Below are 22,041 nucleotides of genomic sequence, written 5' to 3'. Positions count from 1 at the left end.
ACTGTCTCACTGCTACACACAGCAAAAAATCTTTTTACACTTCTCATGAATTTATAATTAACAACTAACGTATAAGTAATAGTTAGGCACATGATGATGGCAGCCTGTTGTCAAAACGCGTCGTGCCAATAAACAATGGAACATAATCGTCGCTGAAGATGAGAAAGAGTAAATAATCTTGATCATTTGCTTCCACAACTGAATAAACGTCCAGCATAGCGCTGCGTGTTGTATTTCGTCACCTGAACGTGTCCATTTAAAACAAAACTGTTTGTGGTGTAATAAACGCACACGTAATGACAACAATCGTGGTTTTTATTAACATTCTGAAAACGTCATTTTATAAATTTCGCAATAGTGTCGACGCTCAAGGTCAAATATTCAATTAGAAGTAATCGTAAAGGACAAAATTTACAATCTCGTTACGAAAATCTTTCGCTGTATAGCTGATTTCGTTGCTCTTTCAAACTTTGAAAGATTATGTTTATGAACTCTTATAGCAATGGGAGATTTTAAAAACTAATGCTCCAAATCAGACCCGCAGAAGTTGCCAGTTCGTCGCGAACAGCGAGGATTCTCTTGAGGGCCCTGAAACAATTACAAAAGATAAGAACTTCTGTAACTCGGATACTTATACCGTGGTTAACACAGCTGGAAGGACCCATGCATAGCTGCTTGACAACGTAGGGTACTTGAAGCAAGTGTGAGACGAGCCATGTAGTTTAGAAATACACTCCTGGAAATTGAAATAAGAACACCGTGAATTCATTGTCCCAGGAAGGGGAAACTTTATTGACACATTCCTGGGGTCAGATACATCACATGATCACACTGACAGAACCACAGGCACATAGACACAGGCAACAGAGCATGCACAATGTCGGCACTAGTACAGTGTATATCCACCTTTCGCAGCAATGCAGGCTGCTATTCTCCCATGGAGACGATCGTAGAGATGCTGGATGTAGTCCTGTGGAACGGCTTGCCATGCCATTTCCACCTGGCGCCTCAGTTGGACCAGCGTTCGTGCTGGACGTGCAGACCGCGTGAGACGACGCTTCATCCAGTCCCAAACATGCTCAATGGGGGACAGATCCGGAGATCTTGCTGGCCAGGGTAGTTGACTTACACCTTCTATAGCACGTTGGGTGGCACGGGATACATGCGGACATGCATTGTCCTGTTGGAACAGCAAGTTCCCTTGCCGGTCTAGGAATGGTAGAACGATGGGTTCGATGACGGTTTGGATGTACCGTGCACTATTCAGTGTCCCCTCGACGATCACCAGTGGTGTACGGCCAGTGTAGGAGATCGCTCCCCACACCATGATGCCGGGTGTTGGCCCTGTGTGCCTCGGTCGTATGCAGTCCTGATTGTGGCGCTCACCTGCACGGCGCCAAACACGCATACGACCATCATTGGCACCAAGGCAGAAGCGACTCTCATCGCTGAAGACGACACGTCTCCATTCGTCCCTCCATTCACGCCTGTCGCGACACCACTGGAGGCGGGCTGCACGATGTTGGGGCGTGAGCGGAAGACGGCCTAACGGTGTGCGGGACCGTAGCCCAGATTCATGGAGACGGTTGCGAATGGTCCTCGCCGATACCCCAGGAGCAACAGTGTCCCTAATTTGCTGGGAAGTGGCGGTGCGGTCCCCTACGGCACTGCGTAGGATCCTACGGTCTTGGCGTGCATCCGTGCGTCGCTGCGGTCCGGTCCCAGGTCGACGGGCACGTGCACCTTCCGCCGACCACTGGCGACAACATCGATGTACTGTGGAGACCTCACGCCCCACGTGTTAAGCAATTCGGCGGTACGTCCACCCGGCCTCCCGCATGCCCACTATACGCCCTCGCTCAGAGTCCGTCAACTGCACATACGGTTCACGTCCACGCTGTCGCGGCATGCTACCAGTGTTAAAGACTGCGATGGAGCTCCGTATGCCACGGCAAACTGGCTGACACTGACGGCGGCGGTGCACAAATGCTGCGCAGCTAGCGCCATTCGACGGCCAACACCGCGGTTCCTGGTGTGTCCGCTGTGCCGTGCGTGTGATCATTGCTTGTACAGCCCTCTCGCAGTGTCCGGAGCAAGTATGGTGGGTCTGACACACCGGTGTCAATGTGTTCTTTTTTCCATTTCCAGGAGTGTAGTTCTAAAGCCTTTTCTTCCGATTGTAAAAACAAAAATACTCTTTGAAGTACACACGCTGGTCCTTTAAACAAGGCGTACTATAATTAACAGCGAAAACTGACACTTGTGGTCGTATCCTAGTTAGCGCTAATGTATCTAAAACGTAAATTTTTTGGGTCTAAGTCGCCATTTCAGTCATGACCTTCGACGATGACATCGATCTGCTGTAGAATTCTAGAACATTTTCTGAACTCAAACTTAATGGGGTATTTCGGATGAGAATGACCTCCTCAATGCCAACCAGCGTGGATTCCGAAAAGAGCCATCACGTGAAACCAACTCGCACTTTTATCACATGACATACTGCAAACTTCGGATCAACACAGTCCGGTAGATGCGGTATTTCTTGATTTCCGAAAAGCATTTGACTCAGTACCACATTGACACTTATTGTCGAAAGTACGATAATTTGGCGTATCAAGTTAAAGTTGTGACTGCAAAAAAAATCAAATGGCTCTGAGCACTATGGGACTCAACTTCTGAGGTCATCAGTCCCCTAGAACTTAGAACTACTTAAACCTAACTAACCTAAGGACATCACACACATCCATGCCCGAGGCAGGATTCGAACCTGCGACCGTAGCGGTCGCGCGGTTCCTGACTGTAGTGCCTAGAACCGCTCGGCCACCCCGGGCGGCTGTTGTGACTGCAATGAGAGCTTTTTGGTAAGGAGGACACAGCATGTTATCTTGTATGGGCAGTCATCGTCAGATGAAGAAGTAATTTTGGATGCGCTCCAGGGAACTTGACGTTCATGTTTTATATTAACGATCTTGCAGACAATATTAATAGCAATCTTAGGCTTTTTGGAGATGATGCGGTTATCTATAATGAAGTACTGTCCAAAAGAAGTTGCATAAATATTCAGTCAGATCTCGATTGGCCATGTTCAAAACTGTAAAATTGTGTCCTTCGTAAAACTAATAAACATAGTATCCTGTGACTATAATATCAATGAGTCACTGTTGGAATCGCCCAACTCATACAAATACCTGGGTGTAACACTTTGTAAGGATATGAAATGGAATGATCACAGAGGGTAAGGCAGGTGGTAGCTTCGGTTTATTGGAAGTGCAACCAATCTGCAAAGGAGATGGCTTACAAATTACTGGTGCGACCCATCCTAGAATACTTGTCAAATATGTGGGACCCATACCAAATAGAATGGCGGGGGATATTGAACGTGTACAGAGAACGGCATCATGAATGGTCACATGTTTATTGTACTTGTTGGAGAGTATTACAGTGATGCGGAAGAAACTAAACTGCCAGATTCTTGTCGACAGATGTAAACTAACCTAAGAAAGCCTAGTAACAAAGTTTCAAGAACTGGCTGTAAATGATGACTCCAGGAACATACCGTAACCCTCTACGTATCGCTCACATATGGATCGCTGGATAAGATTAGAATAATTACTGCACGCACAGAGGCATTCAATCATTTTTCCGGTGAATAGAACGGGAATAAACCCTGATAACTGGCACAATGGGAAGTACCCTCTGCCATGCACTTCGCGGTGGTTTGCGTAGTATAGATATAGATGTAGATGGCCCACTGTTTGGGAATGTGGTACATGCGTGATGAGGGCACTTGTACAGTTATCTGCGGGCTAAAGATGTCTAAAGCGCCAATACGTTCCGTGAAGGATAGGTCGAGCAGGGCCCCCGTACCTTGGCCCCCAATCTCAGTCCTCTGGATTTTTCAGTCTAGGGTGACGTCAAAAGTGAAGTGTACAGCACTTCCGTTGGAACTGTTGAAGAACTGGAGAAGCGAAATGTGATGATTCGACGGTGCTTGAACGAATTCGTAACTCATCGCAGAAACGAGAGTGCCGTATTGCGTCCCAATGCAACGATGACTCGTGGAACAGATTCTTTGAGCGTACAGCGAACTTGGGCAACTATCGCGCTAAAGTAGCACTGCATTTCTTGTTAAGGTATAAAATGGGCATTTGTACCTCAATTACAAGACCTAATTGAAAAGTCCACATTTCAAACACATTTGTACTAACTAGGAAAACATATCCTACTGAATTCAAGGACTCCTTGAACTCACACACTGTCATTTATTCTCGCAAAGAGCTCGTTTGTAGACCTATGTTTATTGGAACGTGTCTGCTTCTATATCGTATAATTTCACAAAAAAAAAAAAGGTTCAAATGGCTCAGAGCACTACGGGACTCATCTGAGGTCATCAGTCCCCTAGAACTTAGAATTACTTAAACCTAACTAACCTAAGGATATCACACACATCCATGCCCGAGGCAGGATTCGAACCTGCGACCGTAGCGGTCGCGCGGTTCCAGACTGAAGCGCCTATAACCGCTCGGCCACAGCGGCCGGCCCTAATTACACGCACTGAGTTTTCGCTGTTAATTATGATACATACCGTATAGCTTCAAACACAGCTTAAAGTCAAGGATGCCCTACGACAATTTTAGGGAGGAAGAGCAAGACCCTGGGTTATGGCGTATCTTAATAGTCTGGAAGACCAATGGCAACTTGTAACTGTAAAAAGTACCATTTCCGATCCTGTTAAAAATCCATATAATATCGACTTTTAAATCATTTTCTTGAAAGAATAACTCCTGACTATGATGCGTGGTTTCCTTTCTCTGAGAGCTTGTGTGTGTGTGTGTGTGTGTGTGTGTGTGTGTGTGTGTGTGTGGTGTGTGGAGGGGGGGGGGGGGGAACTTACTCACTCGAAACTGTCTCCTCCTCGCAGTCGTCTGTACTGCAGCTCTCAACTCTGTTAATTTTGCTTCTTTTTTTCTTTCACGAGTCGGCTATCACACGTAATTAGGATGCTGCACATGGCGTCGATTGTTCTTTTCTCAGACACTGATATACGCTTCTTGACCATCCTCACACAGTCACTAATATTGTAACGACTGTTCCGCTTCTCTGGCACCTCGCAGTCATTAAGTCGTTCGTGGCATTGCTCGCATGTTCAAACACGAAATTACATGGTGTGAACATGATAACAGTAAAACCATTTTATAGATACCTTCTGTTTCATTCCATTATTGTTTTCATTTCACTGAATTATTTCTAAATCCCTGCCGAGCCTCGTCAGTAAGCCGCATACATTTCTGTTACGATTTTCTTTTCAGATTGACATGTGTTCATGGGTGTCTTTAAAGAATGAATGCTAGCTCATTTCGATGAGGGCGTGTGAAAGAGACAGGAAAAAAAATGCTGAACGAAGATTGTATAAATATTTTGCTTTGCGCGCCTGTTGCTTTCATACACGGTACGTCACATGATTGAGTTACCATACACAGTGTTCTGTTTTATACTTTTATGACTCTTGTTTTACTGAAGTTTAACTTTTGATAAGTACACTTCAGAATCATACAGGCTGTTATCATTTAAATTTACATGTTTTTGCTATTTTACCTCGTACTCTGGACGAAGCTATGCTGCACATCATCGAGGTGGGCTACATGTTTATTTGTTTTAGTTCCACAAGACTACTGTACAGTTATCACAAGATTATAAAACGCGCTACATTAAGTGAAAGATTTAGTCCAGAACTAAATTGTTTACTGAAAAAAAAGAAACAAATCATTGAAAAGCGGTTACCGATTATTACACCTTTTTTTGCAGCGGCGATTCAATGTCTGACAGTTGAAAAATAGTTTTATTTTGCAGTAATAGATTTTATACCGCGTTTACATTTTCAATAACATGATTTTTCACAACCCGTTGTGTCCACAATTAACCACAATAATAAAATACACACGATAACTTCTTTTTTTAACCTTTTTTGGCAGTGAGCGGGAGATATGATGCACTACTTGGTTGGCCTTTGTTAAAGCCTTCTTCACGCACTCCTTCAATGCTGAATTTTGAAATGAAGTGATTCATCGAAAGTTTGTCACATAGTCTGCAGCTTCGCAATTATTCTTCGTGAAGTTCTGTAATTTACATAGTCTTCGATCCTTATGCTATCACAATGTATGCAGCCTTTTGGTTGTTCTGAAAACATTTTAACTCCGCAACATGTAAGTACGTCTGACAACGCGTTACATTGTGTTGTGAAGAAATATCTAACCATGTCACAGGCATCTGAACACTAAATTAATTCTTACACGAAACACTGCCGGATAGAAGAAGAATGCCGGTAGAGGAAGAATCTTATACCCTATAACAGGAGTACCTTCGTAAGTACAATGGTTACACAGCGATAACGGAAGTTGAAGGATACATTTCCACTACACATTGCCAATTGCCATGCGAATGCACGCGCCATCTACCTTCAAGAACAGCTGGTGTCCCAACGCGCGACCTTGCGGCGAAAGTAGAAACCACAGTGGGAAGATGGAAATGTGGTACAGGAGGTTCCAATGTCACTATTGCTCGTCCTCCTATATGAGTTTATTACCGCATCGTATTTTTAATTTGAGAAATAACTGCAGATGCGAGGTAGAAAAAGGGAAAAATATTTCCACTGCGTAACTGAGTTGGGAGCGTGGTTAAAGTTGTGAAATCATGAAGAGAATTGTTAATGCGATAGCAAAAGTACTGTCAACAAAGATGTGTCAAGTCTTTACACTCTTTAACGTTTACTTACCCTATTGAGCCAGCACGACGTTTCTGGATGACCTTGGTAGGGTCAGTCCCTGCAAAAAGAAAAGCGTGCAACAGACTATTACTTGGTGCTCATCGTAGAACAGCTGATAAGAAAATTGCATGCAACCTCTCACACGATATCAGCTTATCTCTTATTAGAACACATGTGCAAAGAGATTATAATTTTTTCTGTTAATTTCACGACCGATGACTACGATGACACATATTAATAAAATTGACTACACACCGACATGACTGTAAGCCAAGATGTATTGCCGTAACGAAGATTTCGACTTTGTTTGGTGCATTATGTCGGTCACTTTTATAAATCTTATAAGTTACTAATTATTTTCGACCAATAACATTATAAAAACAAATCTGCCACTTTATGAACTGCACCCAATATGTACACTTCAGATACAATTATTTTCTGACTCTGCTCGCTAAAGATGGAGAAAATTAACATGATCAATACACCTATCCGCATAAATGAATACCTTAATTCTCAAATGCCTTAACCAACTATGTTCCTGTTTGACAGGAGGGCTTTCGTTATCATGTCAGATTTTCTTCTCAGAGAGAATGAAAATCCGTAAAAAAATGTAAAATACAGGTAAGAGGACGTGGCATAAACTTCAAATCTGATAGATATATGAACAGCTTATGAAAACATTAACGACCTAATGTTTTCACAAGCTGAAACATAATGTGGTGACACTACCACAATCCCGTAACAGCATGCTTCGGTACAATGCAGATTTTGAGGTCCACATTTTTAGCAGCGTAGTGTAAGCTACAGAACCCTTCCAAGTATCTTATTTTCCCTTAAAAAAACTTTAATATTGTTGAAACATATTTTAATTTCACAACAATCAAGGACGTCTGCACTAAAATATCTTACCTGGTACAGAATGAGTAGTTAATGCGGACATCTGACTTCGTATGCATGCGTCAGTAATGATGTTCTTCGAAACTCACGAACACTTACAAATCCTTCAAGCAGAACGATTTGAAAAGCACGTACTATAAACGCCTAAAAAGTCAAAAACATTGTTTACAGCAACATGGAGGCCATATTCATTTCTCGTGTTTACCGTGGATTTCCGAGAACACACGATCAAATGCGCCATCTTTGGTCATAACCAAGAGCAAGGGTTTGTTTTGACAGGTTAGAATGAATAAGGTTAGGGACGTGTTATTGTCGGAGGCTCGAAATCGGGGCAGATAATACCATGCAGAACCGCAGTCAGACGAAAGTTGTTTTTATGGATGTTAGCAAAACCAAAAGTCCAGCCCGCGCATCGCAGTTATTACTTTTCAGTCGATTCATTTTCCTGTTCCTCCTCACGAGTTGAAACTAGTAAGGATTTCCCTGTTCTTTCCACTGTATATCTTACTTTACCTCATATTTCATATAAGACAGGGAAGCAAGCGTTCTCACCTTTCCTTTGCATTATAGCAAGAAAAGTCCGTCTGTGTTCTACGTAGCATATTAGTGTTCGTTTAAATCTAGCCTACAATCACGCTAAGTGATCCAGCTGCTTTCATTGACATCTGCTTCGTTGTATGAATCAAACGTTTGTTCCAAGTAGGCACGTTCGACAGAGATGATAATCTGGTAATAAGTTGTCAAACCATTATAACTGTCATCGATACAAGTCATTGTTGCTGTGGGATATACTAAACACATTAGTACGAAAATTGGCATAATTTAAAATTTTAACTTCATGCATTGGACGGAATATGGATACTAAAAATGTATAATCTACTTAGGCCACTGATATATGGTTCGGATATGCAAAGAATTTGTAGAACAGATTCTCTTTGACAGTATTGCAGCGATCCAATGTTGGCATTTTGAAATCTTCGTTGGATGTTTATTATCAAAATCGATAGTGAGGTCATCAAATTGTGTTTGGGTGCTTAAAAATCCTGTTGCAATGTGAAAGTTTGCCTTACTATACATAACAAGCCATACCGAGTTAACAAAATTGCCCAATAGAAGTTTCATTTATCGAAACTAGTAATTTCTCATGGAGAAGAGCGAGGCAGAACATGTCCCCGCAGAATCAGCCTTAGATATTCCTCCTGCTGAAGTGCCGAAAGACGATGCTCCAGAGTCTGAAAACGATGCTACAGTTGCGGATAAGAAACTGGCTAGTCTTAGACTCTTATTGGAAAAAGATTTATTAGCAGCGGACGTGAAATGGAGTTTATTTGTGGCTGCTTGTCAACATTACAGGCATGACACTTGTCTCAAACCTTTCCCTCCGAAGTTCCTTAAAGAAGACAGTAAAGACATTGATTCATTGGTACGTATTTATTTTTGTCTGTAATGTTAAGGTTGCTCAAGAAGATATTCATTAGGAAGTAGTACATTGTTGAAGATTATTTCAAACTGTTAATAAACCATAAAGCAGCTTAAATACGAAATAAGTAGAATTTATGAGGAAATAGAATGTGTGTGGTAAATGGCACTGACAGGAAGCGAATCGTATTGGATTGTTGAGTCATTCTCTTTGAGAGCTTTCCCGGATAATTTATATATTTTGCAATTTATGCGCGCACTTATGAAGAAAGGCTAGTGGTTTAGTGGGTTTAAAACTCTGCTTTGTAATTTAATCAAAATACATTAGTACAATGTACTGCTGCATGTTGAAAAGAGTGTTGTAGAATGTCTTGTTTAGCGACTACATTGTAAAAAGAAAAGTTGTATTGCATAATGTGGGTTTTTACTTGATTGTAAGACAGCTGTCTGCAATTATCTAATTTAAGACCTTATCAGCTACTCTGTATGCTGCTTAAGCATGTTTGAACCTGAGACCTGCAGTTATATTCTTGAAATAAATACATCCCATATAGATAGGCTACATATGCCTAGAAGAAGAATAGAAGGGCCCATTAACAATTTTAGTAGACACTTTTGATTCCCCTCTTGTCCCCAAGCAATTCTTAGTTCAGTTCTATGCATGTGAATGATCACCTTATAATGCAATGCTTCTGCTTGGTGGAAGGGACAGTGGATTTTTATTATGTTCTCAGTTCCTTTATTGACTGCCATCAAGAAGCTAGGATGGGGAGGCCATATGCAAATAAACATGATTTATTTGCATGTTCATTTGTGGATTGGTAGTAGCCTACTTTGGACCAACCTACAGATTGTGAAACGAACTTTGTCTGGTATTTGATATCTCAGATTCTGATTTTTTTTGTACATTTGTATTGGTAGTTGTTTGCAGAAAAAATCACAACTAAAAATCTTTTGGACCTTTCATTTTTGAGTTATTAATTTTTAAAGCTTACAAAATTATGTATTTTGTTGGTTGTTAAAACATTAAAATCACAATATCTCAAAAACTATTTGACTTGAAAACCTAAAACTTACACGACATTATTTAGTTTCATACAAGCTTTAAAAGTATTTGCTACTTGATGATATTCATAATAGTGCAGAATTTTCCCAAATCAGGCTTTTGTTAATTTTTGGAAATTTCAAAATCAGATTTATTTATTGAAAAACGGTATGCTAGTTGTATATTATTTGTTCATGTGTGTCACAAATATCATATTGATATTCCCATGGTAACATCCACCATGTGATCAAAAGTATCCAGACACCTGTCTGAAAATGGCTCACAAGTTCGTGGTGCCCTCCATCGGTAATGCTGGAATTCAATATGGTGTTGGTCCACCCTTAGCCTTGATGACAGCTTTCAAGCTCGCAGACATACATTCAATCAGGTGCTGGAAGGTTTCTTGGGAAATGGCAGCCCTTTCTTCACGGAGTGCTGCACTGAGTAGAGGTTCCGATGTCGGTTGGTGAACCTGGCACAAAGTTGGCTGAACCTGGCACAAAGTTGGCATTCCAAAACATCCCAAAGGTGTTCTGTAGCATTTAGGTCAGGGTTGGTTTGTGGGGTTAAAGGGACCAGACTGCTACATTTAGGTCAGGGCTCTGTGCAGGTCAGCCCATTACAGGGATGTTATTGTTGTGTAACCAATCTGCCACAGGCTGCGCATTGTGAACAGGTGTTCGATCATGTTGAAAGATGCAATCATCATCCTCGAATTCTTCTTCAACAGTGGGAAGCAAGAAGGTGCTCAAAACATCAATGTAGGCCTGTGCTGTGATAGTGCTATGCAAAACAACAAGGAGTGCAAGCCGCCTCCATGAAAAATATAACAACATCATAACACCACCGTATCCGAATTTTACTGTTGGCACTACACACGCTGGCAGATGACGTTCACCAGACATTCGACATACCCAGACCTTGCCATTGAGTTGTACCGTGATTTGTCACTCCACACGTTTTTCCACTGTTCAATTGTTCAGTGGTTATGCTCCTTACACCAAGCCAGGTGGTGTTTTTGCATTTACCGGCGCTCAACCAAGAAATCCAAGTTTATTCATCTCCCATATAACTGTCATAGTAATTGCAGTGGATCCTGATGCAGTTTGGAATTCCTGTGTGATGGTCTGGATAGATTTTATTTTTTTTTTATTTTTATTTATCTACAATTTCCATAGATCCTGTTATGCGTATGGTGCTAGGATGTAGAACGACTTGAGTAATATATGTTCACAGACCATGGTATCAATTAGTTTACAAGAGCAGAACTAGACATAAATTACATAAGACGTGCAAAAATAATACTGAACTAAAATAGTCGTAGGAATAATACATTATGCTAAGTTTATCGCATTGCAAAAGCCTATTTGTCACAGTAAGTATATGGTTACAAATAGGAACAAAAAACATAAACAAACAACAGTAAATATAAATACATACAAAGACTACTTTTCTCTGTTGAAGTATTCATCAAGTGAGTAAAACATTTTCTCGATTAAATATGTCTTTAGATTGTTTTTGAATGATGCACTGTTACTACGTAGACTTTTTATATAGCTCAGTAATAAGTTAAATATTTTGACACTGGAGTAATACACTCCTTTCTGTACCCGAGTTAAACTTTTTGTTCAAAGTGGAGGTCAGCCTTCTTTCTTGTATTGTGATAATGGAAGCTTTCATTGGTTTCATAATGGGCAGGATTGTCAACCAAGAAACTCATTAGGGAAAAATATATACTGGCAGGTTGTGGATAGTATTCCAAGTTTTTTAAAGAGCGTACGGCAGGAGGTTCTCGGGGGTACTCTGCACATTATACGGACTACTTTTTTCTGCATGAGGAAGATTTTTTTAGATGAGGGTGAATTGCCCCAGAAGATGATGCCATAACACATAATGGAGTGGAAGTATGCAAAGTATGTGGACTTCGTGACATTTATATCTCCAAATTGTGAGATTGTCCTAATGGCAAAAATTGCTGAGGACAGCCTTTTTACAGTCTCGAGGACATGGTGGTCCCAGTTGAGCCTACTGTCTATTTGGAAGCCTAAGAATTTGGTGCAGTGTACCCTTTCTATCTGATTATTGTTATTTAAAACAGTAATCTCCTGGGGGAGTTTGTGGTCAAGCCTGAAATGGATATAATTTGTCTCGCTCAGGTTTACTGTGAGTGAGTTCACTTGGAACCAGGTTAATAATACTGTAAGTAATTTGTTGGCATCAACCTCTATATCAGTGAGCTGTTTGTTACTCAATGAAAAAGGTAGGTCATTTACGTATATCAGAAACAGCAACGGACCAAGGACGGATCCCTGGGTTACTCCATGGAGTACAGTGCTCCAGTCTGACTCTACTACCTCTCCCTCTTTATTACTCCCATTGAGAATTACCTTCTGCTTCCTGTTTTGGAGGTAGGATTTTAGCCAGCTTCCCAGTGCCCCAGTGATCCCATAGTGGCGTGCTTTGTTGAGGAGAATTTTGTGGTCCACACAGTCGAAGGCTTTGGACAGATCACAGAATATTCCAACTGCCTTCATTTTATTATTTAGGGATTCCAGTATATCATTTGTGAAAGAAAATATGGCCTCAGTTGTGGACATACTTTTCCGGAAACCGAACTGTCTATCACTTATGATGTCAAAGTTTTCTAGGTGCCTTACAATTCTGGAGTGCAGTAGTTTCTCAAGGACTTTAGTGAAAGTGGACAGGAGGGAGATTGGACGATAGTTTTAGACTTGCGTTGTGTCTCCCTTTTTGTGGAGAGGCTTCACTATAGCAAGTTTCATGCCCTCTGGGAAAACACCCTGGTACATAGAGGCATTAAATATATGGGCTAATACTTTGCTTAATTGGTCAGAGCAGGTTTTTAGCAGCTTACTGGAGATATTATCTACACCAGATGATCCCTTACATTTTAATGAGGCAATGGTTTTTTTAATCTCATATCTGGTTATGGGGGATGTCCTTATCTCGCTCACTGGAATGGGAAAACTGTGCTTCAGTAGATCCATGGCACCTTCTAAGGATCCACTGCAACCTATTTGCTCTGCAGCACTTATGAAGTAGTCATTGAATGCATTTGCAATAGTCTCTTGGTTGCTTACAGTATTGTCATCAATGTTTAGTACAATGTCTACTGGTTTACTGGCACTGTTCGTACCAGTCTCGCTCCTTATTATGTCCTAGATTGCTTTAATTTTATTACTGGATTGGTTGATTTTGGATCTAAAATATATGCTTTTTGAAAGTTTGATTACCTTACTCAAAGTTTTACAATACTTTTTGTAACGATTTATTTGACTGAGGTTTCCTGATTCTTCTGCTGTTATGTACAAAATTCTTTTTTGTTTGCAAGATGTCCTAATCCCATTTGTTATCCATGGTTTTTTTGTGTTTTCTTTTGGTACATTCCTATAAACTTTTTTTGGGAAGGAGGTTTCAAATATTGATGCAATTTCTTTACTAAACAGGTTATACTTGGAATTTACATTTGTTTCGGAATATATGTGACTCCAATTTACATTATGGAGGCATGATTTGAATGTTTTGATTGTTGGTACATTTATGGGCTTGAATATCTTCCACGTTGGCTCAGTTTTATTCTGACAAACATTTATATTTTTGATGGTAAGTCTTTGACCATCATGGTCAGAAAGACCATTTATTATTTTACTAACGCTGATAATGCCCAATTTCTCTTGGTCTACAAAAATGTTGTCAATTAGTGTGCTTGAATATGAAGTTACTCTGGTGTGAAAATTGACCACTGGCAGAAGGTTGTAGGTGTACATCAGAGTTTCTAGGTATGTCTTCCCACTACTATGTGTAAGAAAGTTGATGTTGAAATCTCCAAGTAGTACAACATCTCTTTTATAGTTGAATAAGTGCAGTAAAAGCAAATCGAGCTGCTTCAAAAAGAGTCAAGGTTTCCTGAAGGTGCTCTATAAATTGCTACAGTTAATAGGGTGGAATTACTTACAGAAATTTCGATGGCACATGATTCAAAATGTTGCTCTAAACAAAAATTTTGAACATACATTTCTTTGCAATTGGTACTGTTCTTAACAAAAACTGCAACACCACCACCTTTTCTTTGGTTTCTGCAATATGTAGACTTCAGGTTGTAGTCAGGTATTACCAGCCTTTCTATCCCTGAGCAGGCGTGATGCTCAGTGAAGCATAGTACATGGGCGTGATCTATGCTTCCATTGTCTTGCACATTGACTGAGAGTTTGTTTAGCTTATTAAACAGGCCTCTAATATTTTGGTGGAAGATTGCAAGTTGATCCGTTACAGAGGCCGTTACAGGGTTTTGTCTGCTTAATAGACATTACGACCCTCTTCAACTGTCAGCGGTCTCTGTCAGTTAACAGAAGACTTTGGCCTGTCCGCTTTTGTGCTGTACGTGTCCCTTCACGTTTCCACTTCACTATCACATCGTAAACAGTGGACCTAGGGATGTTCAGGAGTGTGGAAATCTCGTGTACAGACGTAGGACACAAGTGACACCCAATCACCTGACCACTTTTCGAAGTCCGTGAGTTCCGCGGAGTCCCCATTCTGCACTCTCAACGATGTCTAATGACTATTGAGGACGCTGAAATGGAGTACGTGGCAGTAGATGGCAGCACAATGCGCCTAATATGGAAAACATGTTTTTTGGGGTGTCCAGATACTTTTGATCATATAGCGTATATTCGTATAGATTTCATTTTACTGCTAAACGCAGAAACTGGTACATAGTCTGTTGGACTTCCTTCTAAGTTGTCATGCAAACCTTAAAGATCGAAACACATAGAAGGCTGTCAAATCATTGATTTTTATATAGTGACAATTGGTTTTTTCACATCATTATAATTAAACACACTCAATCCTCTTCAACTCCGTACTGGAAAAGATATTGAGAATATGGAAAGAAGAACTCAAAGGCACCAAGAATGACATCAGAATTGGAACAAAAAAAGAAAAAATAGAAGTGGACTGTTTAGCTTTTGCAGACGATCTGGCAATAATTACAGAAAACGAAGAAATAGCTCAGAATTACTTGGAGAAACTACAAGAAGTTTCGGCCAGAGCTGGACTGCAGATTTCATTTGAAAAAACCGTGTATATGTCTAATCATAGAAACAACAAGAAAAATCTTATTACTAAATACGGCAATATTAAGAGAGTAGAAAAATTTAAGTATTTAGGTGAAATAATTCAAGTGAATGGTTTAGACAAGAGTGCAAACCAGGCGAGAGCAAGGAAAATGGAATTTGCTTTTCAAAAAACCAAAGACATATATAACAAAAAAAAACATTTCGATTCAAGCTAAATTAAGACATTATAAAACTGTCATTAGACCAGAATGCCTGTATGCATCGGAGTGCCTAACTCTTAACAAAAAGGGGGAAATAGAAAACATGGAAAGGAAAGAAAGGAAAATTTTGAGAAAAATATTAGGACCGAGAAAGATTGGAGAAGAGTACAAGCTAAAGAGTAATAAGGAAATATACAAAACTATTGAGAAAGTGAGTGATGCAATACGTAAACGCAGACTAACGTTTTATGGTCACCTGTCGAGGATGGATGGAAACAGACTAACAAGAAAAGTGTTTGAACATAGTAACAGGAACGAAAAAAACCAACAATAAATGGATACAGATGGTGAAAAAGGATTTGGCCTATTTTAATGTCACCCGTGAGTTAATCAGGGACAGGAAAAAGTTTAGACAAATAGTGAACGAAATTAAGTGTTTTCCAGAAGAAACGAAACTAAAGAATAATAACAGGAAATGGTCGGAAGAGCGGAGGAGGAACCATTCGAAAATGATGAGGAAATATTGGGAAGAGAGAAAAAAGATCAAAAAGCCGGGCAAGTGAATTGTTGAACGTGGTCCAAAGATGGCCGAAATCGAAAGAAGAAGAAGAAGAAGAAACACACTCATTGAAATTCAGATGTTGCTTTTTCACATTAAAAATGAAAATATTTTTTCACTATTACAGTACATGCTCGAAAAAGACTGTGAATAATTCACTTAATTATACCTCAATTTTAAAAATACATTCCTGTTAATCATTATTATTTTTAATTAAACAGTGGGGTAGCTGTTATATGTAACAGTGTGCTATTTGAATGCCTTCCAGTGATAAACTTTTCACTCATCTGCAACATGAGATGGTCATCCAGGAACAATATTTTTAAAGTTGAATTATGTATCGCTGTTTTCTTTCAAATGAGACAACCTAGTTCTCCTGAGCAGTAATGATAAATTACTGATGTGACAACATGTTTTTTTCCAATATAATCTGGGAGACTTTTTGCAGTTCTTTATTTAATAGGTTTGTTCTTCTATTGACAGTTGTGGGATTTAATTTACAAAAAAGTGTGAATTTTTGTTTTGGTACTGTCAAATTATCTGGTCATCTTTGTTAGGAAAAAGACAGTGCTGATCCGCAAGGATGCGTAAATAAAAGGTTTACTTCTCCTTTTTCATCTCATGATGAAGTGATCTACTGTGTGTTGTCATAGGCACAAGCAACAAGCCCTGTAATATGTTCAAAAGTGTGACACTGCACCTGGATGTATTTGAATTTTATAGCATCAAAATCCTTAAAATCAGAAATAATTTTTGCTTAACCTTTAGCGTTTCTCATAGGAATAAATGCATAATCCTTCTCTCTGTGACTGCTGTGGCTTTATAAAATCATTTTGCCAGTCTCCTTTTTTATATTGCATGCACATCATTTGTCACATAGAAAAAGTGACTGATAACATACGTGCTTTACCTCATTCAAACAATTCGGTGAAAGATAATATTGAGTCATGCTATGCTTTCACATCTGATTAATACATGTGTGAAGAAAAGCTTTAAAAGTATTTGCTACTTGATGATATTCATAATAGTGCAGAATTTTCCCAAATCAGGATTTTGTTAATTTTTGGAAATTTCAAAATCAGATTTATTTATTGAAAAAAGGTATGTTAGTTGTATATTATTTGTTCATGTGTGTGACAAATATCATATTGATATTCCCATGGTAACATCCACCATGTGATCAAAAGTATCCAGACACCTGTCTGAAAATGGCTCACAAGTTCGTGGTGCCCTCCATCGGTAATGCTGGAATTCAATATGGTGTTGGTCCACCCTTAGCCTTGATGACAGCTTTCAAGCTCGCAGACATACATTCAATCAGGTACTGGAAGGTTTCTTGGGAAATGGCATTTATTAAGCCACTTGTTTAACTGTATGTGAACATCTTCGTGTGACAAAATGGCAAAAATTTGCCAGTGACACAATTTAAGGTGCTTAATTGTCTAATAAAAAGTAGAATGTACATGTTGGAATATGACAAGCACAGTTACTGTCAGTGGAAATGAATGTTTTTGTACATATTGTTAATACATATATTTTCTGTTGTTCTATAAATATGAACAGTTACATAAATCAAGTTATGTAAAGTGAAAAAGGTGTACTATCCATTAGATTATTTGTGTTAATTGTTATTAAACATGGTTTAGTAAAATTTTAAAATGATGAACCTAAGAGTGGTTAATTAATACTCACTGATTTCCTTGTAATTGTAGTTTTGTGAACCAGCTGTAAACCTTGTGCAGCTGAGGTACAGCTGGCAATTGTAGTGAAATAGAATTTCAGTCTGTTCCCTTTGGAACACTATGATGGAATTTGTCATACATATTAACACAGTTTTAATCTGCCAGGAAGTTTCATATCAGCGCACACTCCGCTGTAGAGTGAAAATTTCATTCTGTATTAACAAATAGTGTATGACTAATGTACTGTTTTTTAAATTTAAAAAAAAATACAATTTTGAAATTTTCAAAGTTAAAAAAACTTTTGGTTTGGGAAAATTTAGCATTAAAATGCCTATCTTTAAAGCACATAATAAATGAACAAAATTATATAAACGTCGAGTCTTTATGTCAAATAGTTCTTGAGATATGGCCATTTTTATGGTTAAAAATGTGCTAAAAATCAGACAGTTTCAGAAAATTTAAAAATGAATATGGTACATCAAAAATGAAATTGCCCAACAAAATCATTAATTCTGAATTTTTTGTTATTCTAATAGGTAGAATAAAATGAAATAACTGTAAAATTCTGAATCATAAAGGTTCAAATTTTATTTTTTTATTGGTAGATTTCACATGTATTGACCAGTGTAACATATGTCATCATTTTGGGAAATCACCTTCTGTTATTTGACACATTGGCATAACAGGTCAAGCAAACTAGGTTCTGATCTGCTCAAGATTTAAATGCTGTCCTCGATACTTCCTTGCATCTAGAAACATTATTAGTTTTGCTGTGATCGGCCTTGTGATCTTCCTTTTGTGTGTTTTCTGATTGATTTTATATGATTTATTGGGGTCTGTGACACCAAATGAGCCAAAGCTTACTTGGCCATAGATTGATTCTGTATGTAATTCAGGGAAAACTGGTGAGAAAATATAAAAACAAAAATGAGTCTCTAAACTGCTGCAGAGAACATTGGACAGAATAAAAGGAATGTGCCACAAGGAAACTTTTCAACTTGGGGGACTCATTTCTGCCGTAAGCCTGTTAAGGAAACTTGCAAAGTGCTATACACCATTATTTAAGTGCAATGGCTTGCACACAGATTGTGAAGTAACTCTGCAAATTGTTTGGAATGTTCTTTTCTAGAATAAGAAAATTCATCATGAATCTACAGAATTGCTCCAAAATGTGATATTGTAGGATATAGAAAAATGAATGTATGCTAAATAAACCAGAAAACAAGAAAGCACCCAGCACCTTTGAAAATTGTTGCCTCCCAGCCTAAATAATATAATGCATATGCATTTGTGTTCAATCAACAGATTTTATAAGTGCTGCAGGAAAAGTATGCAGCATTCTTTCTCATGTATAGCAGTATTAACATCATAATAATTGGAATTGTTTGAGATTTTTATTTTTGCTCTTGGTCATATTTAAGGAATGTTAAGTAATTTAGGAAATTGTGTCTTATATGGTCAGACAGTGATTTGACCACACTTCTATACTTGACTTCAGCACTTTAACATCTGCAATAAATCCCTTTCTTAATGATACTCACAATTTTAGGACCATTAGTTTGTTATGGGCAACATAAGATTGTGGTACCGTCTGTCAGCTTTGACCCATAATGTCAAGATGGTGAATGCCCCTATTTCAGGCATGTACCAGGTGGTTGTAATTAAAGTGCAGCTACTCAACTGAGGTCCAGAATGGGCTGTAATTGTTGTATGACAGTGAAACTTGGTAGATGTGCTAATGCATTAATGCAGAACCAATTTATACTGGCCACAAGGTGCAAATACGGATCTGTATAGCATCTCGTTGACATCTCTGATGCTCATATTGAACAAAATTATGTTAGTGGCGATTGAAAATAAAATGAACATTATGTATTTCTCACCTTTTTGTCCTTTTCTGCCCAGGTGGAAATATTTCTACACGTCTACCTTTCAGTATCAGTGCCAGCCTTGCACCTGGTGGCTAAAATTAGAGCTAATGAAAAGAAAGTTGCTACTCACCATGTAGTGGAGATGCTGATTTGCAGATAGGCGCAAAGACAGGACTATCACAAATACAGCTTTCGGCCAGTAAGGCCTTCGTCAGCCCCCCAACCCCCCCAGCCCCCCCCCCCCCCCACACACACACGTGCGCCCGCATGCATGACTAAAACTGAAACCACACTGTGGGTAGCAGCACCTGTGCATGATGGGGGTGGCTACCGGGTGGGGGTAAAGAGAAGGCTGGTGCACGGAGGGGCAGGGATAGTATAGTGGGGGTGGCTGACAGCGAAGTACTGAGCTTAGATGGTTGACAGGGGAGAGTGAGAGGGGGGGGGTGAGCAAAAAGGAGAGAAGTAAAAAGACCGGGTGTGATGGTGGAATGATGGCTGTATGGCTGTGTAGTGCTGGAATGAGAGTAGGGAAGATTGTGGATTGGTGAGGACAGTGACTAATGAAGGTTGAGGCCAGGAGGGTTACGGGAATGTAGGATGTATTGCAGTGAAGTTACCATCTGTGTAACTCAGAAAAGCTGGTGCTGGTGGGAGGGATCCATATGGTGCAGGCTGTGAAGCAGTAATTGAAATAAAGGATATCATGTTTTGCAGAGTGTTCAGCAACAGAGTGGTCCACTTGTTTCTTGGCCACAGTTTGTCAGTGGCCATTGATGTGGACAGACAGCTTATTGGTTGTCATGCCCACATAGAATGCAGCACAGTGGTTACAGCTTAGCTTGTAGATCACTTGACTGGTTTCGCAGGTAGCCCTGCCTTTGATGGCATAGGTGATGTTTGTGACAGGATTGGAGTAGGTGGTAGTGGTGGGAGGATGTATGGGACAGGTCTTGCATCTAGGTCTATTACAGGGGTATGAGACATGAGATAAAGGGTTGGGGACAGGGGTTGTGTAAGAATGGACGAGTATATTGTGTAAGTTCGGCAGATGGCGGAATACCTCTGTGGGAGGGGTGGGAAGAATAGTGGGCAGGACATTTCTCGTTTCAGGGCATGGTGAGAGGTGGTCGAAACCATGGTGAAGAATGTAATTTAGTTGCTCCAGTCCTGGGTGGTACTGATTTACGAGGGAATCCTCGTCTGTGGCTGGACAGTGGAACATAGGGAGGTGGTGGGTGACTGGATAGATAAGGCATGGGAGATTTGTTTTTGTACAAGGTTGGGATGATAATTACAGTCGGCTGTACGGAAGGGACTTCTTGGTATGGAATGGGTGGCAGCTGCCAAAATAGAGGTATTGTTGGTGGTTAGTAGGTTTGATATGGACAGAGGTACTGTTGTAGCCATCTTTGAGGTGGAAGTCAACATCTAGGAAGGTTGCTTGTTGGGTTGAGTAGGACCAGAGGAAGCAAATGGGGGAGAAGTTGTTGAGGTTCTGGAGAAATGATAGGGTATCCTCACCCTCAATCCAGATCGCAAAGATGTCATCAGTGAATCTTAACCAGTTGAGAGGTTTAGGATTCTGGGTTTTCAGGAAGGATTCCTCTAGATGGCCCATGAATATGTTATCATAGGATGGTGCCATACGGGTGCCCATTGCCATACCCCAGATTTGTTTGTAGGTAATGCCTTCATAGTATTAGTAATTGTGAGTGAGGACATAGTTGGTTATGGGCCATTAGGAAGAAGGTTGTTGGTTTGGAGTCTGTTGGGCATTGGGAAAGGTAGTTTTCAACAGCGGTAAAGCCACGGGCATTAGGAAGGGAGGGGGGATCAATATTAACAAGCAGGGCACCATGTGGTAAAGGGACAGGAATGTGGAGATCGGTGGTATCTTTTACATGAGAGGGTAGGTTCTGGGTAATAGGTTGAAGGCGTTGGTCTACAAGAGCAGACCGAGCGAGGTGGCGCAGTGGTTAGACACTGGACTCGCATTCGGGAGGACGACGGTTCAATCCCGCGTCCGGCCATCCTGATTTAGGTTTTCCGTGATTTCCCTAAATCCCTCCAGGCAAATGCCGGGATGGTTCCTCTGAAAGGGCACGGCCGACTCCCTTCCCCATCCTTCCCTAATCTGATGAGACCGATGACCACGCTGTCTGGTCTCCTTCCCCAACCAACCAACCAATCTACAAGAGCAGAGATTCTCTCAGTGGGGGCACTGTTTCTAAAAACACGGCCTAAACACCTCACTTGATTCAGACAGGAATAGAAAAGCAACTGGAATCACCCAACAGAGGAAAGTCCACTGGACCTGACGGGATACCAATTCGATTCTACACAGAGTACGCGAAAGAACTTGCCCCCCTTCTAACAGCCGTGTACCGCAAGTCTCTAGACGAACAGAGGGTTCCAAATGATTGGAAGAGAGCACAGGTAGTCCCAGTCTTCAAGAAGGGTCGTCGAGCAGATGCGCAAAACTATAGACCTATATCTCTGACGT

At 40.2% G+C, this 22,041-nt stretch overlaps 2 protein-coding genes across 4 annotated transcripts in view; one reads left to right on the top strand and one right to left on the bottom strand.

The window, feature by feature from the left end:
• Nucleotides 1-7,932, bottom strand: part of LOC126262212 (aryl hydrocarbon receptor nuclear translocator homolog) — a 566,087-nt gene extending 558,155 nt beyond the window's left edge. For both annotated transcript variants that reach the window (XM_049958644.1, XM_049958642.1), the window contains exons 1-2: nucleotides 7,673-7,932; nucleotides 6,773-6,821 (exon numbers count right to left, since the gene is read on the bottom strand). In XM_049958644.1, coding sequence (XP_049814601.1) covers nucleotides 6,773-6,821; nucleotides 7,673-7,703 — 80 coding nt within the window. In that variant the 5' untranslated portion in view covers nucleotides 7,704-7,932. The remainder of the gene's footprint in view (nucleotides 1-6,772; nucleotides 6,822-7,672) is intronic.
• Nucleotides 7,933-8,393: 461 nt separating this feature from the next.
• The window catches only part of LOC126262213 (protein mono-ADP-ribosyltransferase PARP16), a 49,444-nt gene continuing 35,796 nt past the window's right edge, over nucleotides 8,394-22,041 (top strand). For both annotated transcript variants that reach the window (XM_049958646.1, XM_049958645.1), the window contains exon 1: nucleotides 8,394-9,083. In XM_049958646.1, the coding sequence (XP_049814603.1) occupies nucleotides 8,805-9,083 (279 nt within the window). In that variant the 5' untranslated portion in view covers nucleotides 8,394-8,804. The remainder of the gene's footprint in view (nucleotides 9,084-22,041) is intronic.

This window comes from Schistocerca nitens, chromosome 6 (assembly GCF_023898315.1).
Source record: "Schistocerca nitens isolate TAMUIC-IGC-003100 chromosome 6, iqSchNite1.1, whole genome shotgun sequence".
NCBI classification, from domain to species: domain Eukaryota; kingdom Metazoa; phylum Arthropoda; class Insecta; order Orthoptera; family Acrididae; genus Schistocerca; species Schistocerca nitens.
The sequence above is the reverse complement of the archived record's forward strand: the minus strand, read 5'-3'. Positions and strand labels throughout refer to the sequence as shown.